At 37.5% G+C, this 20,828-nt stretch overlaps 4 protein-coding genes across 7 annotated transcripts; all 4 read left to right on the plus strand.

Moving 5' to 3' along the window:
- Positions 1-409: 409 nt before the first annotated feature.
- EMB1006 (Pentatricopeptide repeat (PPR) superfamily protein) lies at positions 410-4,541 on the plus strand. Of its 2 annotated transcripts, none has more exons than XM_007037781.3 (3): positions 410-1,315; positions 1,436-3,039; positions 3,782-4,541. In XM_007037781.3, the coding sequence occupies exons 1-2, from the start codon at positions 465-467 to the stop codon at positions 2,751-2,753; spliced, it is 2,169 nt and encodes a 722-aa protein (XP_007037843.3). In that variant the 5' UTR covers positions 410-464; the 3' UTR covers positions 2,754-3,039; positions 3,782-4,541. The 2 variants fall into 2 exon arrangements, with proteins under 2 accessions (XP_007037843.3, XP_007037842.3); XM_007037780.3 differs by having other exon boundaries at positions 3,796-4,541.
- Positions 4,542-6,008: 1,467 nt separating this feature from the next.
- LOC18605022 (MA3 DOMAIN-CONTAINING TRANSLATION REGULATORY FACTOR 1-like) lies at positions 6,009-11,734 on the plus strand. 2 transcript variants are annotated; one of them, XM_088804452.1, is made up of 4 exons: positions 6,009-6,513; positions 6,869-7,119; positions 9,330-9,424; positions 9,595-11,734. In XM_088804452.1, exons 2-4 carry the CDS (start codon positions 6,882-6,884, stop codon positions 11,407-11,409), a joined length of 2,148 nt encoding a protein of 715 aa, XP_088660578.1. In that variant the 5' UTR covers positions 6,009-6,513; positions 6,869-6,881; the 3' UTR covers positions 11,410-11,734. The 2 variants fall into 2 exon arrangements, with proteins under 2 accessions (XP_088660578.1, XP_007037845.2); XM_007037783.3 differs by having other exon boundaries at positions 6,010-6,513; positions 6,866-7,119.
- A 416-nt stretch (positions 11,735-12,150) lies between these two features.
- LOC18605023 (tetratricopeptide repeat (TPR)-containing protein) lies at positions 12,151-17,484 on the plus strand. Its single transcript, XM_007037785.3, has 11 exons — positions 12,151-12,532; positions 12,933-13,152; positions 13,349-13,441; positions 13,533-13,634; positions 13,743-13,910; positions 13,990-14,078; positions 14,862-14,983; positions 15,170-15,351; positions 15,624-15,908; positions 16,540-16,687; positions 16,765-17,484. The coding sequence occupies exons 1-11, from the start codon at positions 12,354-12,356 to the stop codon at positions 17,136-17,138; spliced, it is 1,962 nt and encodes a 653-aa protein (XP_007037847.2). The 5' UTR covers positions 12,151-12,353; the 3' UTR covers positions 17,139-17,484.
- A 483-nt stretch (positions 17,485-17,967) lies between these two features.
- On the plus strand, positions 17,968-19,606 carry LOC18605024 (S-adenosyl-L-methionine-dependent methyltransferases superfamily protein). Of its 2 annotated transcripts, XM_007037787.3 has the most exons (2): positions 17,968-19,027; positions 19,221-19,606. In XM_007037787.3, the coding sequence occupies exons 1-2, from the start codon at positions 18,326-18,328 to the stop codon at positions 19,248-19,250; spliced, it is 732 nt and encodes a 243-aa protein (XP_007037849.3). In that variant the 5' UTR covers positions 17,968-18,325; the 3' UTR covers positions 19,251-19,606. The 2 variants fall into 2 exon arrangements, with proteins under 2 accessions (XP_007037849.3, XP_007037848.3); XM_007037786.3 differs by lacking the exon at positions 19,221-19,606 and having other exon boundaries at positions 17,968-19,196.
- The last annotated feature ends 1,222 nt before the right edge of the window (positions 19,607-20,828 follow it).

A 20,828-nucleotide genomic window follows, 5' to 3' on the forward strand; every position in this document is an offset into this window, starting at 1 on the left:
ATAATAAAGAGTATTTTTATTTTTTTATCATTTTATTATTTAATTATTCTAAAACTCTATTTTTTAATCAAATATTAATATAATATCAAAATAATAATTTATGTTTATATAACATATTACATTGCATAATAATTATTCTATTTTTTTTTTCTATTCCATTTCATTTGGTGAGTCAAAGACTTTGGAAGAGTCCATCTGCCTTGCTCAGATTCAAAATCATCCAGGCCCGTCTGGCAAATAGGTCCACGCTGCGTATTTTTAGGGGTCATGCTTGGCCCATGGGGCCCTAGGGATGGATCACAATCTCAAAACATAAAACGAACGGCTCAATGCCGTTTTCTTCTCAACCATCTAAACGCTGCGAATTGCTAGGCCAGAGCTGGAGGGCGCTACTTCTTCTAGCAGGAAAAGCACGTCACTAAGCTGGGCTCAGACACTGAGCTGAAATATCTAAGCGTAAAACCATGTCCCTGACTCAGCAAACATTGAGTTCTTCAAACCCCTTCATCTTTCACACTCACTTCTTAAACAATCATCCTTCAAAACCTCCTCTCTTTCTATCCACCTCAAAATCCTTTCCTTCATTTTCAATTTCTGCAACTCCTCCTACTCCTACTCCTCACTCTTCCTCCCCTATATTCCTTCCTTTCCTTCAGGAACCCCAACAACAGGAACTGGAAACAGAGAACTCAAAATCCCAAGAACTTGGAAAAGAAGAAGACGACGTCAAAGACCCAATTATCAGATTCTTCAAGTCACGCCCCTCAACCCCTGACCCACCACGCCAAGGCAAATTCTCCCTCCAAAAGAACCGCCGCTCTTCATGGCACCTTGCGCCGGATATTCGATCCTTACCTGACCCCGAATCTGACTCCGAACCTGAGCCTGATGGAGAAAACATATTCTCAGAAGCAAAACAGCATTTAGATTCCACGCCTGAAGACTCCACCGAACTACCTGTAGGCATTGTGGGAGATATCGTACGAATTGCGAAGAACTTACCGGAGAATTCAACATTGGGGGAGTTGTTGGGAGGTTATCAAGGGAAGGTGAGTCAAAAAGAGTGCTTGGAAGTGTTGGTTTTGATGGGAAAGGAAGGTCTTGTTTTGGGGTGCTTGTATTTTTTTGAATGGATGGGGTTGCAGGAGCCCTTACTTGTTACGCCACGAGCTTGTTCGGTTCTGTTTCCGGTTTTGGGGAGGGCGGGAATGGGTGATAAATTGATGGTTTTGTTTAGGAATTTGCCGCAAAGTAGGGTGTTCAGAGATGTTCATGTTTACAATGCTACCATTTCGGGGCTTTTGTGCTCTAAAAGGTAAGTTTTGGGAGGTTTCATTTCACTGAACATAAATATGTTTGCTTGGTGATAACAGTTCTTTACTATTTATTAAACCGGTAGGAGTAGCCTTTGCTTATTTCTTTACAATTTATATAGGTATGATGATGCTTGGAAAGTGTATGAGGCAATGGAAGCAAATAATGTTCAACCTGATCATGTTACATGCTCTATAATGATTACAATTATGAGGAAAACAGGGCGTAGTGCAAAAGATGCATGGGAATTCTTTGAGCGAATGAACAGAAAGGGAGTCAAATGGAGTCCTGAAGTTTTGGGGGCGATAATAAAGTCCTTCTGTGATGAAGGGCTGAAGCATGAAGCCCTTATTATCCAATCAGAAATGGAGAAGAAAGGGGTTCCTTCAAATGCCATAGTGTACAACACGTTGATGGATGCTTATAGTAAATCAAACCAAATTGAGGAAGTGGAAGGCCTCTTTGCTGAGATGAAAGCAAAAGGCCTCGTGCCCACATCTGCTACCTTCAACATACTTATGGATGCTTACAGCCGAAGAATGCAGCCGGAGATTGTTGAGAATCTGTTGCTTGAAATGCAGGATATGGGCTTGAAGCCAGATGCCAAATCATATACCTGCCTGATTAGTGCTTATGGGAGGCAGAAAAAGATGAGTGACAAGGCTGCAGATGCATTCTTGAGGATGAAAAAAGTTGGTGTGAAACCCACTTCACATTCTTATACATCTCTTATCCATGCTTATTCCATCAGTGGTTGGCATGAGAAAGCTTATACTGCATTTGAGAACATGCTGAGAGAAGGACTTAAGCTCTCCATTGAAACATACACTACTTTATTGGATGCATTTAGACGTGCAGGTGATACTCAAATATTGATGAAGATTTGGAAGTTGATGATCAGTGAAAAAGTTGAAGGCACACGGGTTACCTTTAACATTCTTCTCGATGGGTTTGCTAAACAAGGTCAGTACATAGAAGCAAGGGATGTCATTTCTGAATTTGGGAAAATTGGCTTGCAACCAACACTGATGACATATAATATGCTGATGAATGCGTATGCACGTGGAGGGCAACACCAAAAATTGCCACAACTGTTGAAAGAGATGGCAGCTCTTAATCTAAAACCTGATTCTGTCACTTATTCAACCATGATCTATGCTTTTGTTCGGGTTCGTGACTTTAAGAGGGCATTCTATTATCACAAGCAGATGGTAAAAAGTGGGCAAGTTCCGGATGTCAAGTCCTATGAAAAGCTTAAGGCCATATTGGATGTAAAAGCTGCAAAAAAGAACAAGAAGGACAGGAGTGCTATACTTGGTATAATTAATAGCAAAATGGGAATGGTGAAAGCAAAGAGGAAGACAAAGAAAGATGAATTATGGAAGAACAAGAAAAGGCATCATAAAACTCCTGATGTTGCTCATGGTGGACGGCAATGATGTCAGTTCTGCATTGTATGACAGGTTTGAAAAGTTTTGACACTGCATGAGATGTGGTATTCAGATGGCAATGATCAAGTGTTAACACTCAGATGGTTTGTGATGAAAGGTGTCAACTTTTGCTCTGATCCTTTACCCAACAGACATGATCTCATCACTCAGTTACCAATAAGCATATTCTTTTGTAACGTAAGCCTTCAAATCATTGCTCTGATCCTTTAACCAACTAGTAGGTTGGCTACAGCTTATATGTGAATGTGATCTGGTGTCAACTCAACACTAGGAGGTAATTGTCTTAATTCAAACTTAATTTGCATGAATATTCTTTGTTTGTCAATAGAATTGATTGTTTGGTTTTGTTCTTCATGAGCATGAAAATGCCGCTAGTAAAAGAAGTTAGCTTTGATAAAAAAAAAATGTAAAAGAAGCTAGCTTAGGTCTACTAGAGCTGGTAGGTCAGTGTTTTATGCACCTTCTGGATGCCCATTTCCACTTTAGTCTAGGTAACCTGCCAATTATTCCTCATTCCTTGACCTTTGTCCATACAAGCTAACTGAGTCATATAGTTGAGAAAAGCCCTTTATAGAAAGAAAAAATTCATGGTTATTAGGAGGAAAAAAACATACTATTTTATACAGAACACAGTCAGTGAGATGGATAAATGGCAATTAAGTAAAAATAAAGTACAAAAAGAATGAGTTTTTAAGAATATAGTTAGATCAAATAGACCAGAAAGTTATCACCCATGATTCAGTCATTTATGGCAAAGATTATAGAACATGCTAGTATATGAAGCTGATCCATCATAGGCAGTACAAGGATATCGGTTGAATCAGTGTTGTGGTTCAGGTTCCCATAGCATATCTGTTGAAGCAATAAGGATTCTGTCCTATTAATAAAAAAATCAAAAGAGTGAATGCAGGAGAAATTTGTGCCATGCACTTATAACGTAATTCATAGTATGCTTTATTTTTTTTAATTTTTTTTTTTGCTATCTAACGCTGGTTTATTGGTACATGATATTGAAGCATGTTAATTTCAGGAATCTTGGTGGATGTCGTATAGCCACAACTAATTGAAAAACATCCCAATATTTGGTAATTGGTCCAAATGTTGGGCTACAAAAATCAGTGGGTAATCTTCTGCCCTTCAAACTTCTAGTGAAGGAGGGATTCAGTTGTGTATATTTGATATGATACGATAAGCCAAAGAATTTTTAGCGGATGCCTCGAGGAAAAGTCATGGCCTGTAGTGTTATCTGTCATCTAGCAACTGGGATTCAGGTGCACTGGACCTCCCAAGAATTTCAGCCATAGATTTTTGAATGTGGATGATACGTAGCTTCAACTTTGAAGATATTTCATCTCCTCAATACCTGTAGCACTCTAGGTGAGGCTGTGGGAGTAAATGAACTACCTTTAGCTCAGCCTCTTTTACGGTATTATCTTTTGCTAGGGTAGCTTTTGCAAATCCTTTCTAAACAGCAGCATCAGGTGGAGTAGGATTCCCCAGACCGTAAAATCTTAGTGTTGTTTTTGTAATTTCCTTTGTTTTCTTTCTTTAAGCTCATTGCACCCAAAAAAAAAAAAAAAAGAAAAGCATTATTGTAGCTTGAGAAGGGCAACTTACAAGCAATCCTTTCATCTGTATCTTGTACCCACCATCGTAGTTTCCCTGGTTTTGTAGCAAATTTTTAATGGCTCTGAGCCATTGACATATCAATAGAATTGGGGAGCATGTCCTCCTAAAGCTTAAAGGTGTGGAAGGCATCACTCATTTTCTTTGGAAGAGTTACAAGGTCCACACTACTTCCCTATTACAAGTTTTCTCTATTGCTTTTTATATAAAAAATAAAAATTTAATTAGCTAGAAATTTTCATTTAGTGCTCAGTTGTTCAACCAAAATTTGGATAAGAGTATATGAATTCATTATGGCTTCATTGAATATCCTGTCCATCTTTTCCATCTTTTCTTATTCGATGCTTTTTAAAATCTAATACTATTATTCTCCACAAACCTTTTTCTAATCCTTACATTATCTTATTGCGTCTGTGTTTGAAATATCAACCGAATCTATTATCTTCAAGCCGCCCTTTGTTATTCATGTTTTGTCTTGTCCCTTTCTTATTGTTTTTCACAAGCCCCTTTTGGCTTAGACTGATCATCACGTAATACTACAGATAATTACATGTACGAGTCGGTGTCACTTGTCCGTACTAAAAAAATATAAGGCTTTGGCTTAAGCTTTGATTAGATCTAGCTTGAGTAGAATTTAAAATTTTTTTTTATATGGTAATGCGATACATACACAATATCTACAAATTTAAATGAGTTTGAAATAATCGTATTTTATGTATTAATTATATCAATGCGGACTGTTAAACTTGCTTAATTAGTTTAAAATTTTTTAAAACATGATTAATTAATCGTATTATTATTCATTTGTATAACACATGATTCGTTTATTACTCATTTATTTTGTAAGATAAATACATTTAGTATGAAGTTAAAATTTATTTATTGATTAATATAAATATTAATATTTTTATGATGATTCAGATTTATTAATGTTGAATTTTATTATCTTTCATAAATATTATGATATTTATAATTTTTTATTGTAAATTTGAATAAAATAATTATATTTTAAATTATATATATTTTAATTTAATCATGTTAATAGTGTAAACAAGTTATAAATGGTATAAGTTTTAATTGTGTTGTATAAATTTAATTCGACTCGTTTTATAAATGTGCTGACGTTTACCATGTTATATTACAAATTAATTAAATTAATTTATGTATATGTTTAAAATTTTAATAAGATTAATTAATTATGTCAGGTTTGTATTTATTTATATAATTATTTATATTATTTACTTAAATGATACTGTTAAAACATAAAAATACAAATTACTAAATCTAATTTTAATAAAAAAAATATGTATGAACATTGTCTCACTTTATTTATTTCTTTTGTTTAATTTTGTGGTTGAAAATAATTTTAAATCCCTTTGGTAGAAAAGAAGAAGTAAAAAAAATAAAACAACAAAAAATCAATTAGAAAGAGCCTTATTTATCTAAAATTTAACTAATTATATTAATATAATTCATTAATTTTAATATTTGATGTATGACTCAAACACTAAAAAAATGGTTAATTAAAGATATGGATGGATTTAATACTTTTACAGAATATCTTTCCATGCAAGAAAACAAGAGCTTAAAGAAAGGAGTAGTTAAGGCAATTCAAGTTGGGTTCCGCCCAAACCCTAATCCAAAACCGGTAATAAACGCAGGCAGCAACGCCGGGTGTAAGCGAAGGACAGGGAACAGGCACTTCAGTCCGTGCCGTGCAGCAGCAACGCCACGTGGACTCCAAAAAACGATAGCATCCCCCTGTCCTTTGGTGACGTGTATCCATAACCGTAGCCTCCCTATATATATCCCTTTCTCACTCGGGCCTTCTTTTTAACTCTCATCCATTTCCGCTCTCCTTCTTTCTTTATAACCGATTTCCGACCCGAATCTTGGATCCAACTCTTTGCCTTGAGCCCGACCTTTTTTCTTTGATCTAGGGCTCCTATTTTGGATCTTCTCCTTCTTTTTCCCTCGCCGTTTATTAGGGGGACTCCAACCTGAGGTCGGATTAAGAGATCCGATTTACTTCTGTCTTGGCTTGAGATCCGGGCCACGAACAGAAGGATCGGATTCGGGTTCTCAGTTCATTTTTCTTTAATCGAGTTGACACAAAAATCAGGTATTTTCGCTCATTCTTATCCTTTTCTGTGCTTTCTTTTTGGTAGGTTTTGTCGTAGTCGTCATGTTTGGTTGCCGGGAAAATGGTGGGAAAATAAAGGAAAACAGAGTGCTGAATGTAACCGTTACAAGTTGTGATAAAACACCATTTTTTATCTATCTTAGTTGAGATGAGATTTTATTGCGTTTAACAGTTATTTCTTCGCTGCTTTTAAAACTTTTTCACTGCTCAGATTGCTTTAATTAATTGTTTAACTGAATTAAATATTTGTTTTTGCGAAAACAGTGTAATCCAAGAGGAAGTAATTAACGCTAACTCTTAGTTTTCTTTTTTTTTTAAAAAAAAAAATTAGAAGGTATATAGAGTAAATGGCGTCCAGTGAGGGATTTCTTACGGATGAACAAAGGGAAATGCTGAAAATAGCGAGTCAGAATGTGGAGACTGCGTTACCATCTCCAAGATTGTCATCATCCCCGAAATCCCCGCCTACTTTGCTTTCTGATCATCAATTAAAGGTTCCTGCTTGTGGCAAGGCACCAACTGGTGGGATTGCAGTGAGGCATGTCCGCCGGTCTCACTCAGGGAAGTTCGTCCGTGTAAAGAAGGGTGAGCCTTCTTACCACTGGCCATGCGTATATTAATCCAACATTCATCCAAGTTAATTGTTAATTAGTTTGAATTGTTCGATTCAATGCATTTATTCCTCCTCACACCTCTTTGGTTATCTGTTTCATAGCTTGCTAGCCTTGCAGATGCTGTGTGTTTTGTTTTGCATTTAATAATTATTTTCATATATTTCTTGGATGACATATTTCCATATTGTATTTGTGGGATGAGTTGAATTCACCTTTATTATTTGATGCTAGCTGATTAATTACTAAACGAAGTATGATTTGAGACAAGGGTAAGATTTAGGTGGAGCTTGTACGTACCCTAAAACCATGTGTACAAGATTGATGATTCACTTCAATCTCACCTTAAACTGATAATTCCAACCTTTTGATGACAAAAGGTTTATTATAAGTTACTGAGTGGATTTTGTCATTTTTATAAATTTTGTTGGCTGATATGCAATAAGTTTTAGCTTGCTGAGCAAGTCAATCAGAATGTTTCCCTTTATATGGTTACTATGTTTGTTGCCTGCTGGACTTGTAGCTTAACAATTTGGGGCTTCAGCAAGATGAAAATAGTTTACTGAAGTTTCAGATTTTTGTTTGTTGCTTTAGTTATTGTTGTCTGAAGGTACATATAGCAGTTAAAAGACATTTTATCTTGCGTTCTATTATACCATGATTTGGTTTGTTATCTGCTTGTAATTCATATGAGCTTTATGGTAAGCTGGTGCTATTGCGTTGTGGGATCAAATTGTATGGGGATATTTGTTACTTATGCATTGGACCTCAAGTTCATGGTTTAGAAAGTTCTGTTCTGAGTATAGTGGTACTTCCTCTTTGGAGAATATCCTAACAGCATGTTTGGTAGAAAGGAAGGAAAATGGAAGGACAGGTAAAGAAGGGAAAACAGAAGAGGGAAGGAAAGGAACCAAATGTATTTTCGTTATGCTGGTACAAGAGATGGATAATGAAAGGAAACAAAAGTTGAGGGTAAAATTGTAAATCAACAATTGTTTTCCCTCCCATATTGGACGGATTTGAGTTTGATGGAATAGAAAGGTACAAATCCACCAATTTTCCTTTCCTTTTTCTGCCAAACAAAGGAAAAGATTGAGGGAAAATTATTTTCTTTCCACTACTTTCCTTCCTTCCTTTTCGCTCCTATGAAAAACTGTGTAAAGGACATTCTATTTTTCATTTTTTTGTACTCGAGCTGTTGTTGGATATTCAAGGCATATTCATGCAAAGCAGTTGTCAATTTGAATTATATCATGGATATAACTGCATACTTGTGTCCTAGGAATCTATGATATCTGTCCATATAATTTATGTTGCCTAATATATAGTTAATACCAAACAAGTCATGGTGGGACTTAAAGCCTACTTATTTATCAACACAAGAGCTGGCGGAGTTATTGGAGAGTAGATTCTGACTTGACCATGCTGGGGGATTGGTCTAATCAACAATGATCAGCCAGACACCGAAGGTGCTCAAAAGGGAAAGAAAGTCTTCATTTGATCCTTTATTCCTTATATAACTATATAATCTTTGACCAATATCACCTCCTTGCTCCACTGATTTACCCAGTACTTTGTAATTCTTCAAGGCCTGCTCAATTAGCACCATGAGACTGGTAGATTTGTTGATTTTCAATCACTTTTTATTTATTTTGAATTTAATGAGATCAGGGGATCATAATACTGTAATGTTTGTCTTAGAACCCTGTTAACTTTTAATAGATAAAAGATGGAGTGGAGAGGTTGGCTGATGCATGGTTTGAGGTCTTTCATAGTTTGTTCTTTTGCTTTAGATTGGTCAACAGCATTTGCTTCTAATTCTTTATTCATGCTTCAATTGCTTGTTGTATATTGATGCCCCAGTGGTATTTTTGAAGTACATGCTTAGTAGGAACTTGTGAGAATCAAGTTGCAACTCTCAGGGTACATCTACAGTATTATTAATCTGCTGCAATAGTACATAAAACCCATTCTAAGGATAACTGATAAATCAAAGTGATCATATTATCATTTAGTTTCTTAGCTTTTGCCAGTTTTGGGTTTAATATTGGTAAATGGTACTATGGTGCTTTTTATCTGCATTTTTGTCAAAAACCTTATCATGAAATATGGGAGACTGTACTACAGAATTGTTATCTGTTGTTTCTTACTAATCTTGTTGTCTTCCTTAATAATGTGAAACAGATGGTGGTGGTGGTAAGGGTACATGGGGGAAACTGCTTGATACTGATGGGGAATCACATATAGATCGAAATGATCCGAACTATGACAGTGGAGAGGTATTTGTGGCTTTTAGTCTCATTTGTCTTTTGTATGCTTGTATGTTACATTTCTTTATCTGGTACAGCACTGTTGTTTATAGAGTTTTTGAGCACGACTTGGACTTGCTAGCACTGTCGTTTGTTAATAAATTTTGATGATGATGCTTAATGTTTTTACCCTTTGACAGGAACCATATCAACTTGTTGGATCAACTATTTCTGATCCCTTAGATGAGTACAAAAAAGCTGTTGTTTCAATTATAGAGGAATATTTTAGCACTAGTGATGTGGAATTGGCAGCATCAGACCTCAAAGATCTTGGCTCAAGTGAATATCATCCTTATTTTATTAAGAGGCTAGTCTCCATGGCCATGGATAGGCATGATAAAGAGAAGGAAATGGCCTCAGTTCTGCTTTCTGCACTGTACGCTGATGTCATCAGCCCAGCCCAGATTAGGGATGGATTTGTCATGCTTCTTGAGTCTGCTGATGACCTTGCTGTGGACATACTGGATGCAGTTGATATCCTTGCTCTGTTCATAGCTCGTGCTGTGGTTGATGAGATACTCCCCCCAGCTTTCCTCACGAGGGCAAAGAAGACACTTCCTGAATCTTCCAAGGGATATCAGGTTCTCCAAACTGCAGAGAAGAGCTATCTCTCAGCTCCACACCATGCTGAACTTTTAGAGAGGAGGTGGGGTGGTACCACTCATGTCACAGTTGAAGAAGTGAAGAAAAAAATTGCTGATCTTTTAAGGGAGTATGTGGAGAGTGGTGATACATTTGAGGCCTGTAGGTGTATAAGGGAATTAGGTGTTTCATTTTTTCATCATGAGGTTGTTAAGAGGGCTTTGGTTCTTGCCATGGAAATTCAAACAGCAGAACCACTTATGTTGAAACTGTTGAAGGAAGCGGCTGAGGAAGGGTTGATAAGTTCAAGTCAAATGGTGAAAGGGTTTGCTCGGTTAGCAGAGAGTCTTGATGATCTTGCTCTTGACATTCCATCTGCGAAAACCTTGTTTCAATCTATTGTCCCAAAGGCTCTCTCCGAAGGATGGCTTGATGCATCATTCATGAAATCCTCATATGAAGATGGAGAGGCCCAAAATGAAGACAAAAAATTGAGGCAGTACAAGGAGGAGGTTGTAACTATAATTCATGAATATTTTCTCTCAGATGATATTCCAGAACTCATTCGGAGTCTTGAAGATCTAGGGTTGCCTGAGTTTAACCCAATATTCCTTAAGAAGCTTATCACTCTTGCCATGGACAGGAAGAACAGGGAGAAAGAAATGGCATCTGTTTTGCTCTCTGCTCTTCACATTGAGATCTTCTCCACCGAAGATATAGTGAATGGCTTTGTCATGCTTCTGGAGTCTGCAGAAGACACTGCCTTGGATATTCTGGATGCTTCCAATGAGCTTGCTCTTTTCTTGGCTAGGGCTGTCATTGATGATGTATTGGTTCCGCTAAATCTTGAAGATATTGCTAGCAAGTTGCCATCAAATTGCAGTGGAAGTGAGACTGTCCGGATGGCTCGATCACTTATAGCTGCACGCCATGCTGGTGAGAGGCTCCTCAGGTGCTGGGGAGGTGGAACTGGCTGGGCTGTAGAGGATGCAAAGGACAAGATAATGAAGCTCCTGGAGGAGTATGAAAGTGGGGGTGTTGTGGCTGAAGCTTGCCAGTGTATCCGTGATCTTGGAATGCCATTCTTTAACCATGAGGTGGTGAAGAAAGCACTGGTGATGGCTATGGAGAAGAAAAATGATAGGATGCTGGATCTGCTGCAGGAATGTTTCAATGAAGGGCTTATCACAATTAATCAAATGACCAAAGGCTTCACTAGGGTCAAGGATGGGCTTGATGACCTGGCTCTTGACATTCCAAATGCAAAGGACAAATTCAGTTTCTACATAGAGTATGCGCAGAAGAAGGCGTGGCTTCTGCCATCCTTTGGGTCATGTGCAGTGGAAGCTCTGCTCACTGCTGCAGCCTCTTGAGAAAGAAAAATAGTTTCCATCTATTGTCTCATGTTTGCTGTTGCCATTCCAGTTCCTATTGTGCCATTTTAGCAGTCTTCCCAGGCGGAGGGGGGGTGGATAGATAGATGTGGGATGTTTGGATTCCTTCTGATGTTTTCTTATTTTTGTGGTCATCTGATGGAGATTCTTATGATCCCAGCCATTGTATAAAGTTGGTTCCTTGCTCTCTATTGAAATAGCTTTAGGCGCATGTCGCAACGAGTAGCGTGTTAGTTAGGGATGATATGATGCCTGCTGTTACTTGCAATATATGATGGTTAGGATGATGCTGTTTACTTCCAAAGGCTCCATATTTATGCTTTCACATTTGTTCCTCTCATTAATTGCTTTTTTCTTAATAATTTTATTATATCATTATACTGCCGGCTAACCAATCTTTTGAAGCAAGCTGCAAAAGTCATAACAGCATTTTCATGCCGCGGAGCTTGATTTGTATGAATGTGAAACGTTTCTATTAATCGCACAGTTATTGCTTTTTTATTGCCTCAAGAGATCTTCTATTGCATCTCGCTGATCCTTTCACCTCGGTAGGCTGAGAAAAAACGTGTTACGAATTGTCCCAACCCATATAGAAAAGAGAACGTATTAGCAGGCCGACTTTGAACTCAGAAAAAGCTAAATTAGGCCCATTTGCCTTGTTCTGATCCAAAAAGGGGCGGACCACATTCCTCAAAAAACATAAACCTAAGGTAAGGACGAAGGGGGCAGTGCCAACTGCCAAACCAAAGGCTTCGTTGGCAGCCATCTGCCATCGACTGTTGTTCTTCTCTAGTCGCCGTCTAGACTACTCTTGTTTTTCGTTGTTGTTATTATTTTTTGTAACTATTATTAGCGACGCTTTATCTCTCTCTCTCTTTCTGTCATACTTCAGTAGTTAAGTGCTGCTTTGCAATTGCAACTAAATGGAACAGAAAACGTTGGAAGCGCCCCAAGTTTCCATTAAACCAGAAGTGGATACCGTAGAGAGCTCCAAGACGCTTCTTCAGCCTCCCAAAGTCGTCGTTTTAGCCGACCTTAACGTCGACCCTCCTGAAACCGACGATCATGATTCTCTCCTCCTCCCTGCCCCCGACCTTACCAGGTTCCACCTCTCTTTCCACCCGTTATATTTTTGCCTTTGCTTCCTCTCAATCTTCATTTTATGCCACTTTTGCCCTTACATGCCCCAATTCGAAGAAGAAATAAAAGGATGAGTCATGGCAACTTCATAGCTTTCCTCAGTTTCCTGATATTTAATTTTAATTTTAATCTATCCATGTTCCGGAAACAAAATTTCATTAAAAATTCCTATATAGAAGCGGTTTTAATTTGATTTTTAGTTCTGCCTGATGAAGCCTTGGGGTTTAAACTGCTTCAAAACAAAACCCCCGAAAACCCTTGCTTTAACAGCTCTATAAACTCACTCCATCACATTAAAAAAAAAACTCTGCATTTTGTCTTTTCTGAGATGAAGTTGTTGATTTGAACATTACATGGTGTAGGTTGACAAATGATGAAAGCAGCCATGAGAAAAGTACCTTCATTTCCAAAGAGAGTGATGCTGTAGAAGGAGAAGCTAAAAAGTTAACCAAGTCGGGGAAATGCCGTTCAAGAATTAGTAAGGCGGACTCTTCTCTGGATTGTGGAGCTGATGCAGATGGGGATCAGCCTAGTCAAGGGACTCCTTCATCTCGCGAGGAAAAAGTCAGCAGCCTCAAGACTGTTAGTCGCATCCCTTCTTTCTTTGAGTTTATGTATTGGGTAGCTTGGTACTATAGTTACTAAGAAAAGCAAATTGAGTGTGCAGCATCATCTATGTGATGTTTATGGCATCTCAAACCCTCAATTCCATGACTTTTAGAGTGAAGGTATACTGTATGCTTTCTTTGTTCTTGACAATCTTTATGTGTTCTTTTAGGGTTTGGTACATGTTGCAAGGAAGATGCCCAAAAATGCTCATGCTCATTTTGTACTTGGTCTAATGTATCAAAGGCTGGGTCAACCTCAAAAGGTTTGGAACTTATCTGTCTCTCTGACTCCACGGTTTGGTGTATGTACAGTATACCTATTACAATCAATTTTGATTTTTCTCTTTTCAAAAGGCAATTTTGGCATATGAGAAGGCGGCAGAGATATTGGTCCGTTGTGAGGTGGAGATTGCACGGCCAGAGTTGCTTTCGTTAGTTCAAATTCACCATGCGCAGGTGCAGTTATACATTGATTTTCTTTTCTTTCATCTCATTTTTAGTATGATAGAGTGAATATTAGTATAAATCTGTATGATTTTTAATCTAGCACGTATCAATATGCAGTGTCTACTCCTAGAGAATTCAGGGGATAATGGTTTGGATAAAGAGCTTGAAAATGATGAGCTCGAGGAGATCCTTTCCAAATTGAAGGAGTCAATGCAATCAGATGTTAGACAAGCAGGTGTATGGAATACCCTGGGATTGATACTTCTCAAAACTGGTCGTCTGCAGGTATCACTATGAAATTTTCATTGTTTGAAATTGTATTTGTCTCATTACTTGATCTGATATAAGTTTAACTATGATGTAGAGTGCTATTGCAGTTTTATCATCTTTATTGGCTCTTGCCCCTGACGACTATGATTGCCTGGGAAACCTTGGGATCGCTTACCTCCAAAGGTAAGGTTGTCTCAGTATGACATATTTGTCTGGTTATGGCTTTTGTTTTTGCATTTCAAAATTATGTTATCATGCCCTGTAGAATTGGTGAGAAAGAACAGTAGTAGCGGAGTGCTGGAGTGAGGGTTGGAAAGGATAACTTTGAGCCATGTTTGCAGTAGGTTTTTTTAAGATTGAAAAAATTAACGTAAGAAAATGAAATATGGACTCTATAAGAATTCATATAAGGTGTATTACTTAAAAATACTAATGATATAACAGATATGATTATGTAACTTTATGATTCAATTGTAAAATGCTTGTGATTCTATCTTCTTTCTTTATTTTTTCTGGTTTTTCCTTTTTGTTTCCTTTCATGAGTTCTGTATTGGCTACAAGTATTTGTCGATTAGTTTCAGATTGCTAGCCCTTTTCAAGTTGCCATTGTTCACTATGGTTATGTCAATGATTTTAGCAACTATTAATTTTTATTGGGAAAAGAAAAGCTTCATGTCTCCAATGCATGCTTCACATGAAGCATGTTTCCACTCACATTTGGTCTTCATTAGCTGTAGGTATTTCTCAGAATGAGTTTGTACTTGATAAGCTCATCAGACTTGTAGCTTGGAAATGTCACATGAAGAAACATGAGTGATATCTATTGACCATCCTTGTGTTAATATTTCTTTCTTTTGATTCGTACTGATATTATGAATCTGCTAATGACTTGTACATGTTTTTATTCTTTGATGCATTGATATGGTTATGTCATCTATGTTCGTACTCTGATCATCTATTTTGCAGTGGAAACTTGGAGCTGTCAGCTAGATATTTTCAGGATTTGATCATTAAAGATCAAAACCATCCAGCTGCTTTAATGAACTATGCTGCAATTCTTCTTTGTAAATATGGTTCAGTTGTTGCAGGTAAGCGTTCGATGAGCTTAAATTCTTGTTTCCGAAGTCTTTTAATTTGTTGCTCACATTGTTGTTTGGAACAATTTTAAATACAGTGAGGGTTGTTTTAATTAGTTAGGTATTGTTGTTATTGATTGGATATGAGATGGGCGTGTTAAAAAGAGGTAGTTTGAGCTCATCGTTTTCTCTTTTCAGGTGCTGGGGCAAATGCCAGCGAAGTAGCTTCTGGGGATCAGGTTGCATCTGTCAATGTTGCGAAGGAGTGTTTGTTAGCTGCTCTAAAATCAGATCCGAAAGCAGCACATACATGGGCAAACCTAGCTAATGCATATTATTTGATTGGTGACTACCGAAGTTCCAGCAAGTGTTTGGAGAAGGTGCTCATGGCTCATTGATACAGTCATTTATAGCTTCTTTTTTTGAGGTTGTCTATTGGTGTCCTTTAACATTGATAGAAAGTCTTTCTTTACCCCTTTTTCATAAAATAAAGGATGCCATCTTTTTAGTGTTCTCATGTGTATAATGGAAAAATCACATACAATTTAGTTACTAACAAGTGCTTTGTACTTAAAACGAATACTGCCACATTGTTTTGTAGTCTCCAACAAGTTTTAGCAGTTTGTTCTTGCTTTTGTTTATTATTAATCAGGCTGCAAAATTGGAACCAAATTGCATGTCTACTCGATATGCTGTTGCAGTCCATCGAATCAAGGATGCCGAAAGGTCTCAAGATCCTAGTGAACAGCTTTCTTGGGCAGGCAATGAAATGGCTTCAGTACTAAGAGAAGGAGATTCTGTACCAATTGATCCTCCCATTGCATGGGCGGGACTTTCCATGGTTCACAAGACCCAACATGAGATTGTGGCAGCCTTTGAGACAGAACAGAATGAGTTAGTGGAGGTTGAAGAGCGTGCTATCTTCAGTTTAAAGCAGGTACCATTCGGTTTTTTCAGTTTAGCTTTTGTACAAATTTAATAGTGAACTTTTTTTTTAAGTGGTTAGGATGGGTTTCTTTATATCTTATGGTTTTAAGCTGTCTTTTATTCGGTTTGTTATCCACAGGACAAATAGTTCAATGACATTTTCATCTTGCCTGAATATTTCTTACATATATACCATTTGAAAAAGATGTAACAGCAGTCTTAATCCAGAGCATTGTGAGAACTGTGTAAATAAAAATTGCAGTAGATATTAAGAGTATTTTTAAGACAGCAGACAGTTGAATCTATTGCCTACATGTTACAAAGCATCATGATCTTTTCCGTGTATAAGAATATGCCTATCCCAAAACAAAAGGTGAAGTTTTTTGTAATAGTGTTAGAGATGTATCTTTTTTATGACTTCACATGCCTTCTGCCTTCATTACCCGTATTCATTCACCTATAATTGTTTATGGAAATGCTTGGTTTGTCTTGCAAGAGAGGAGAGGAGCCTTGTGATGTAATTAATGTGTTTAAAACTTTAAATAGTACATAACTGTTTTGTGCATCTTTGGGCTCCATGTACTATTCAGATATGCTTTCATCTATTGATATTTTCATTTCATCATGCCCGCCTTAACCAGGCAGCAGGTGAAGACCCAGATGATGCTGTGCAGTGGAACCAGCTAGGCCTACATAGTCTCTGTTCCCAAAATTTTAAAACGGCACAGAAGTACCTCAAGGCTGCAGTGGTTCGATTCAAAGAATGCAGCTATGCTTGGTCAAACCTAGGTACATGGTTTTCTTTAATTATTCTTTGAGAAAAATAATTGAAGATTGAATAATCAGTTGTAAGCATATATGGCTAGGTATCTCAATCCAATTATCGGAGGAGGCATCACAAGCTGAATCTGTATACAAGCGGGCCCTTTCGTTGGCAACAGTGGAACAAGCACATGCAATATTTTCCAACCTTGGAAATCTCTATCGACAGCAAAAGCAATATGAACGTGCCAAGGCAATGTTTACAAAGTCACTCGAACTCCAGCCTGGCTATGCTCCTGCATTTAATAATCTTGGTCTTGTATTTGTGGCTGAGGGTCAGTGGGAGGAAGCAAAATTCTGCTTTGATAAAGCTCTTCAATCAGATCCATTGCTTGATGCAGCCAAGTCCAACATGATTAAAACCGTGGCCTTGTCTAGATTGTGTGCAGGCTTGTCCTCATTTTTCATTCAAGATTAACATGCGCTCAAGTGAAGTAGGTAGTTAACTTTTCTTAAATAGGTTCGTAGAGCTGTACATGACGCATTAACATTATCGAGGAAATGCGGAGGTGTCTTTACACGCAATTTCTTTAATTTCCTTACAAAGCAAGAATGCTGTTTTCTTTGATGCAGTATACCATAACTTGGGTTGAGGTACTAGGCTGTTTTAAGATGTATTCTGATTAGAGGGCTGATTTAGTTTAAGTGAATAGATTCTTCCAATATTTGTTACCCTCTTCTAAACCACCCCTTTTGGTAGTCCCAATCAAGGTTGTAGACTTTGATCTTTGAGTTCCGATTAAATGCATCCGTTAATCGAATCAGTTTTGTAGTTTAATTGTCATAGACATGTGATAGCATTGTTTTGCTTCATCTTGAAGATGTTGAAGCACGCCAAAAGGAGAGACATTCCCCTCATTCTGTTATTCTTGTTTGTGAAAGAACGATTCCTACGGGTTTGCTTTGAAAGATTTTATTCTGAGTCAGTTTTCTAAAGATCCATCCGTGGATCTCCGAAGAGCTAGCAAAGAGTAACCTCAATAGGGAATGGCTTTAAAAATCAAAATGTGCGATCCCATTTATTCGAGAAAGTGCTTTGCTTTGTTAGATAAAGTTATTAATAAATTTTGTTTTCATAAATTTATCTATAGAAGATTTTAATGCGTTGAATTTTAGTAACTAATCTGTTCAGTATTTATTATTTCTGTTAATCAATTAAATTATTTACGTTGACCAATTGGAGGAACAAGCTTTTAATTTTATTTTTTATTTTTGATAGGATGATCAAATAAAGGAATTTTAGCCCTCAAAAGTATTTAGTAATTTGAATGTAGTATGATTTCTCTAAGATGGGCCTAAGAAAACACAGTCAAAAGCCACACCATAATAAAGCTAGAGTTTTGGTGACTAGTTCAGTAGCCATCCTCGTGACCTGCGAGACGCTGTGACGCCTTCTGGTAAAAATTCCAAAACCCCATCAATGTCTGTTTGTTTTCTTCTTGCCACAGGTTCAATCCAATGACTTTGGTCCTCACTCACATTCCATAACCAAAAAAAACAACAGTCTCTTTGCTGCCCTGCCCCTCATACCGACTGGTAACCTAATTACCTCTAGCTGAATAAACCCTCGTCAACCAAAACAAGTCCTTCTTCTCTTATGTAAACATGAATCTCTCCTTTTCAAAGCTCCCTATCCTCCTCAGACCTTTCCTCCTTTCTCTCATTCTCTCCGTATCTTTTCTAGCGTTCTTAGCCACCCAATCCCCTCACCACCGTCTGAAAACTTCCCTCATCAAGAACACTAGAAATCCTCCTTCCAACAACAGTTCCGCCGGTGGCCTCCGTATCCGACCAGGTTACTCTTCCTACAATGCATACATCGAGCGCCAGCTCAACAAAACCTTGAACCCCAAACTCCGAAAGATATGGACGACTCGCGACTGGGACAGGAAAGTCCGCGTCTTCGTCCGTTTCTTCGAAAGCCTAAAGCAAAGAAACCTTCTTTTCAACGATTCAAGGGCATTGTCCATCGGAGCTCGAGTTGGGCAAGAAGTGGCGGCAATGAGGCTGGTGGGCGTGTCGGACTCGGTCGGCATAGATTTGGTGCCCTACCCTCCACTTGTAGTAAAAGGAGATTTCCATGCACAGCCATTTGTGAACCGCACCTTTGACTTTGAGTTCTCTAACGTGTTCGATCACGCGCTGTATCCCTGGAAGTTCGTCGGGGAGATCGAACGGACGTTGAAGCCAGGTGGGGTTTGTGTTCTGCACGTGGCGTTATCCCGACGGGCTGATAAGTACTCGGCCAATGATTTGTATAGCGTGGAGCCATTGGTGGAGCTGTTTAAGGAGTCGGAGCTGGTCGAGGTGAGGAACGTTGATGGCTTTGGGCTTGACACTGAGGTTGTTTTTAGGAAGAAGAATTATTAGTTGATTTTTTCCCCATTTTTCGATGAGATATATATATATATGTACAATGTTTAACTTCATTGTTTTAATTGATTACATTATTTTTTTAAGGACTTTTTTATTTTAATTAATTTAGGATGATTAAATGCAGAAAACACTAGGCAGCATACGTACGAAGTAAGTATTTCCCTTAAGTATAAATCTGCATTGGGGTGGCCAGAGATGAGCAAAAGCCTGTGATTCATGAGTGAATATGTCCAACTATCAGAAGGAGACAGGGTTTATTCCTAAAGAAAACAACAAACAAGGTTGTTGAATATAAAAATACTACTAGTCGAGCTTTTTTGAAGTCTCTTTCAGCTTAGCAATAGCCGTTGGGGGGCGACTGAGGAAGTCAGCAATATGTTTTATGGAGCATGGTAGATGTAAGTTGATTGGGGTGAAGGACAAGTGTTGGGATAAGAATAAAATATACAGGGTTTAGCTGCGTTTGTACTTGAAATTAATATATATTATGTTGATTATTGTATTTATTAATTTAATTATTCGATTAAATTGCATAATCAACTTCACTTTATGTTTATTATAATATATTTAAGTACCACTTTAACTTGTGTCAATAAGCGTGTGTACGTAGGATTGGTATTTTTTAAAATTTTTATTATTATCATTATAAGGTTGCACAATAAACATAAATAATGATTATATTTTGATTCTTCTTTATACAAAATTTTGAACTTTTTGCAAGCATTTATAATAAAGATAAAAATTGAGAACATTTTGTATTGGGTTGGGGAAAAAAAATTCAAAATGATATGTAGATAGTTTAATGGTTGGGTGGATAATAGATAGCATTAAGAGGGGTGATAGATAAAGGTAGTGTTGATGGGTATTGGCATGATGAGAGTTTGTTGTGGAATTTAATAGGGATAGAGAGTTGGGCATTTGGCATTAAAAGGGTTGGGATTCTCCAACCAAACACCAATAGTGATGCATATAATTTTAATCGCCCTCTCCCATTAAGTCAACCGTATGTATACATTTATATACCAAACCAAATCACCATTATATTAGCCTCCAAGGTAGATTGCTTGTGTAAGCAATTTGATCCACATTTATTACACATGTACAAGTGTGAAGGCTTCACATGGAATTTATAGAACGTAGACTATGACACATCCCGTGAACTTTCTACTTGTCTCATCCATAACCATTCTTTCCTTTGAACAATGGTATTGTAATTAGACAATTTAACTAGCTAAAGTGTCTTGATGAGGTTTAACATTATAAAGACTTCCTCTTGTAAACTAATGTTGAAACTCTTATACCCAAAAAGATTGAATTCTTAATCACAAGACTAATCACCAGGAAGGTGGATTGTTTGGTAGGAAGAAATGATGGGAAGTGAAAGAGGAAATCATGATCAATTGGTTATGCTAGTTGATTCGTTGCTTGTAATCAATTTGAGTGCTCAAAATTCAACACCTCTCATCTTTCCAGACTGGCAATGGCTTCAGCAATTCCATTGTAGCTCGTGATTGCTTTTATTGCATGTCACAGCGTTTTTTCTCGGTTTTAATTATTAGTTTGATCTCTTCTGTTGTTCTCTCCAACTCCCTCCATCAAAATGTGAAGGAACCTCTATCTTTTCCCTTTTCCCTTCTTCAGTTCTTCTTTTTTTAAGGGTTATTAGCCCTTTTTCTTACCTCTCTTGGACCGTTTAATTACATGCAACTTCTCGTAATTAATTATGCAGTTG

This window comes from Theobroma cacao, chromosome 3 (assembly GCF_053813885.1).
Source record: "Theobroma cacao isolate CCN51 chromosome 3, ASM5381388v1, whole genome shotgun sequence".
NCBI classification, from domain to species: domain Eukaryota; kingdom Viridiplantae; phylum Streptophyta; class Magnoliopsida; order Malvales; family Malvaceae; genus Theobroma; species Theobroma cacao.

What these genes read in the sequence shown, in the direction of transcription:
- LOC18605024 (XM_007037786.3), top strand. Translation starts at nt 18,326, where the DNA reads ATGAATCTCTCCTTTTCAAAGCTCCCTATCCTCCTCAGACCTTTCCTC.
- EMB1006 (XM_007037781.3), top strand. Translation starts at nt 465, where the DNA reads ATGTCCCTGACTCAGCAAACATTGAGTTCTTCAAACCCCTTCATCTTT. An exon ending in GGGCTTTTGTGCTCTAAAAG is followed by an intron (nt 1,316 to 1,435) that starts GTAAGTTTTGGG and finishes CAATTTATATAG; the next exon opens with GTATGATGATGCTTGGAAAG.
- LOC18605022 (XM_088804452.1), top strand. Translation starts at nt 6,882, where the DNA reads ATGGCGTCCAGTGAGGGATTTCTTACGGATGAACAAAGGGAAATGCTG. An exon ending in GTTCGTCCGTGTAAAGAAGG is followed by an intron (nt 7,120 to 9,329) that starts GTGAGCCTTCTT and finishes AATGTGAAACAG; the next exon opens with ATGGTGGTGGTGGTAAGGGT. An exon ending in CGAACTATGACAGTGGAGAG is followed by an intron (nt 9,425 to 9,594) that starts GTATTTGTGGCT and finishes ACCCTTTGACAG; the next exon opens with GAACCATATCAACTTGTTGG.
- LOC18605023 (XM_007037785.3), top strand. Translation starts at nt 12,354, where the DNA reads ATGGAACAGAAAACGTTGGAAGCGCCCCAAGTTTCCATTAAACCAGAA. An exon ending in GGCTGGGTCAACCTCAAAAG is followed by an intron (nt 13,442 to 13,532) that starts GTTTGGAACTTA and finishes TCTTTTCAAAAG; the next exon opens with GCAATTTTGGCATATGAGAA. An exon ending in CTATGCTTGGTCAAACCTAG is followed by an intron (nt 16,688 to 16,764) that starts GTACATGGTTTT and finishes ATATATGGCTAG; the next exon opens with GTATCTCAATCCAATTATCG.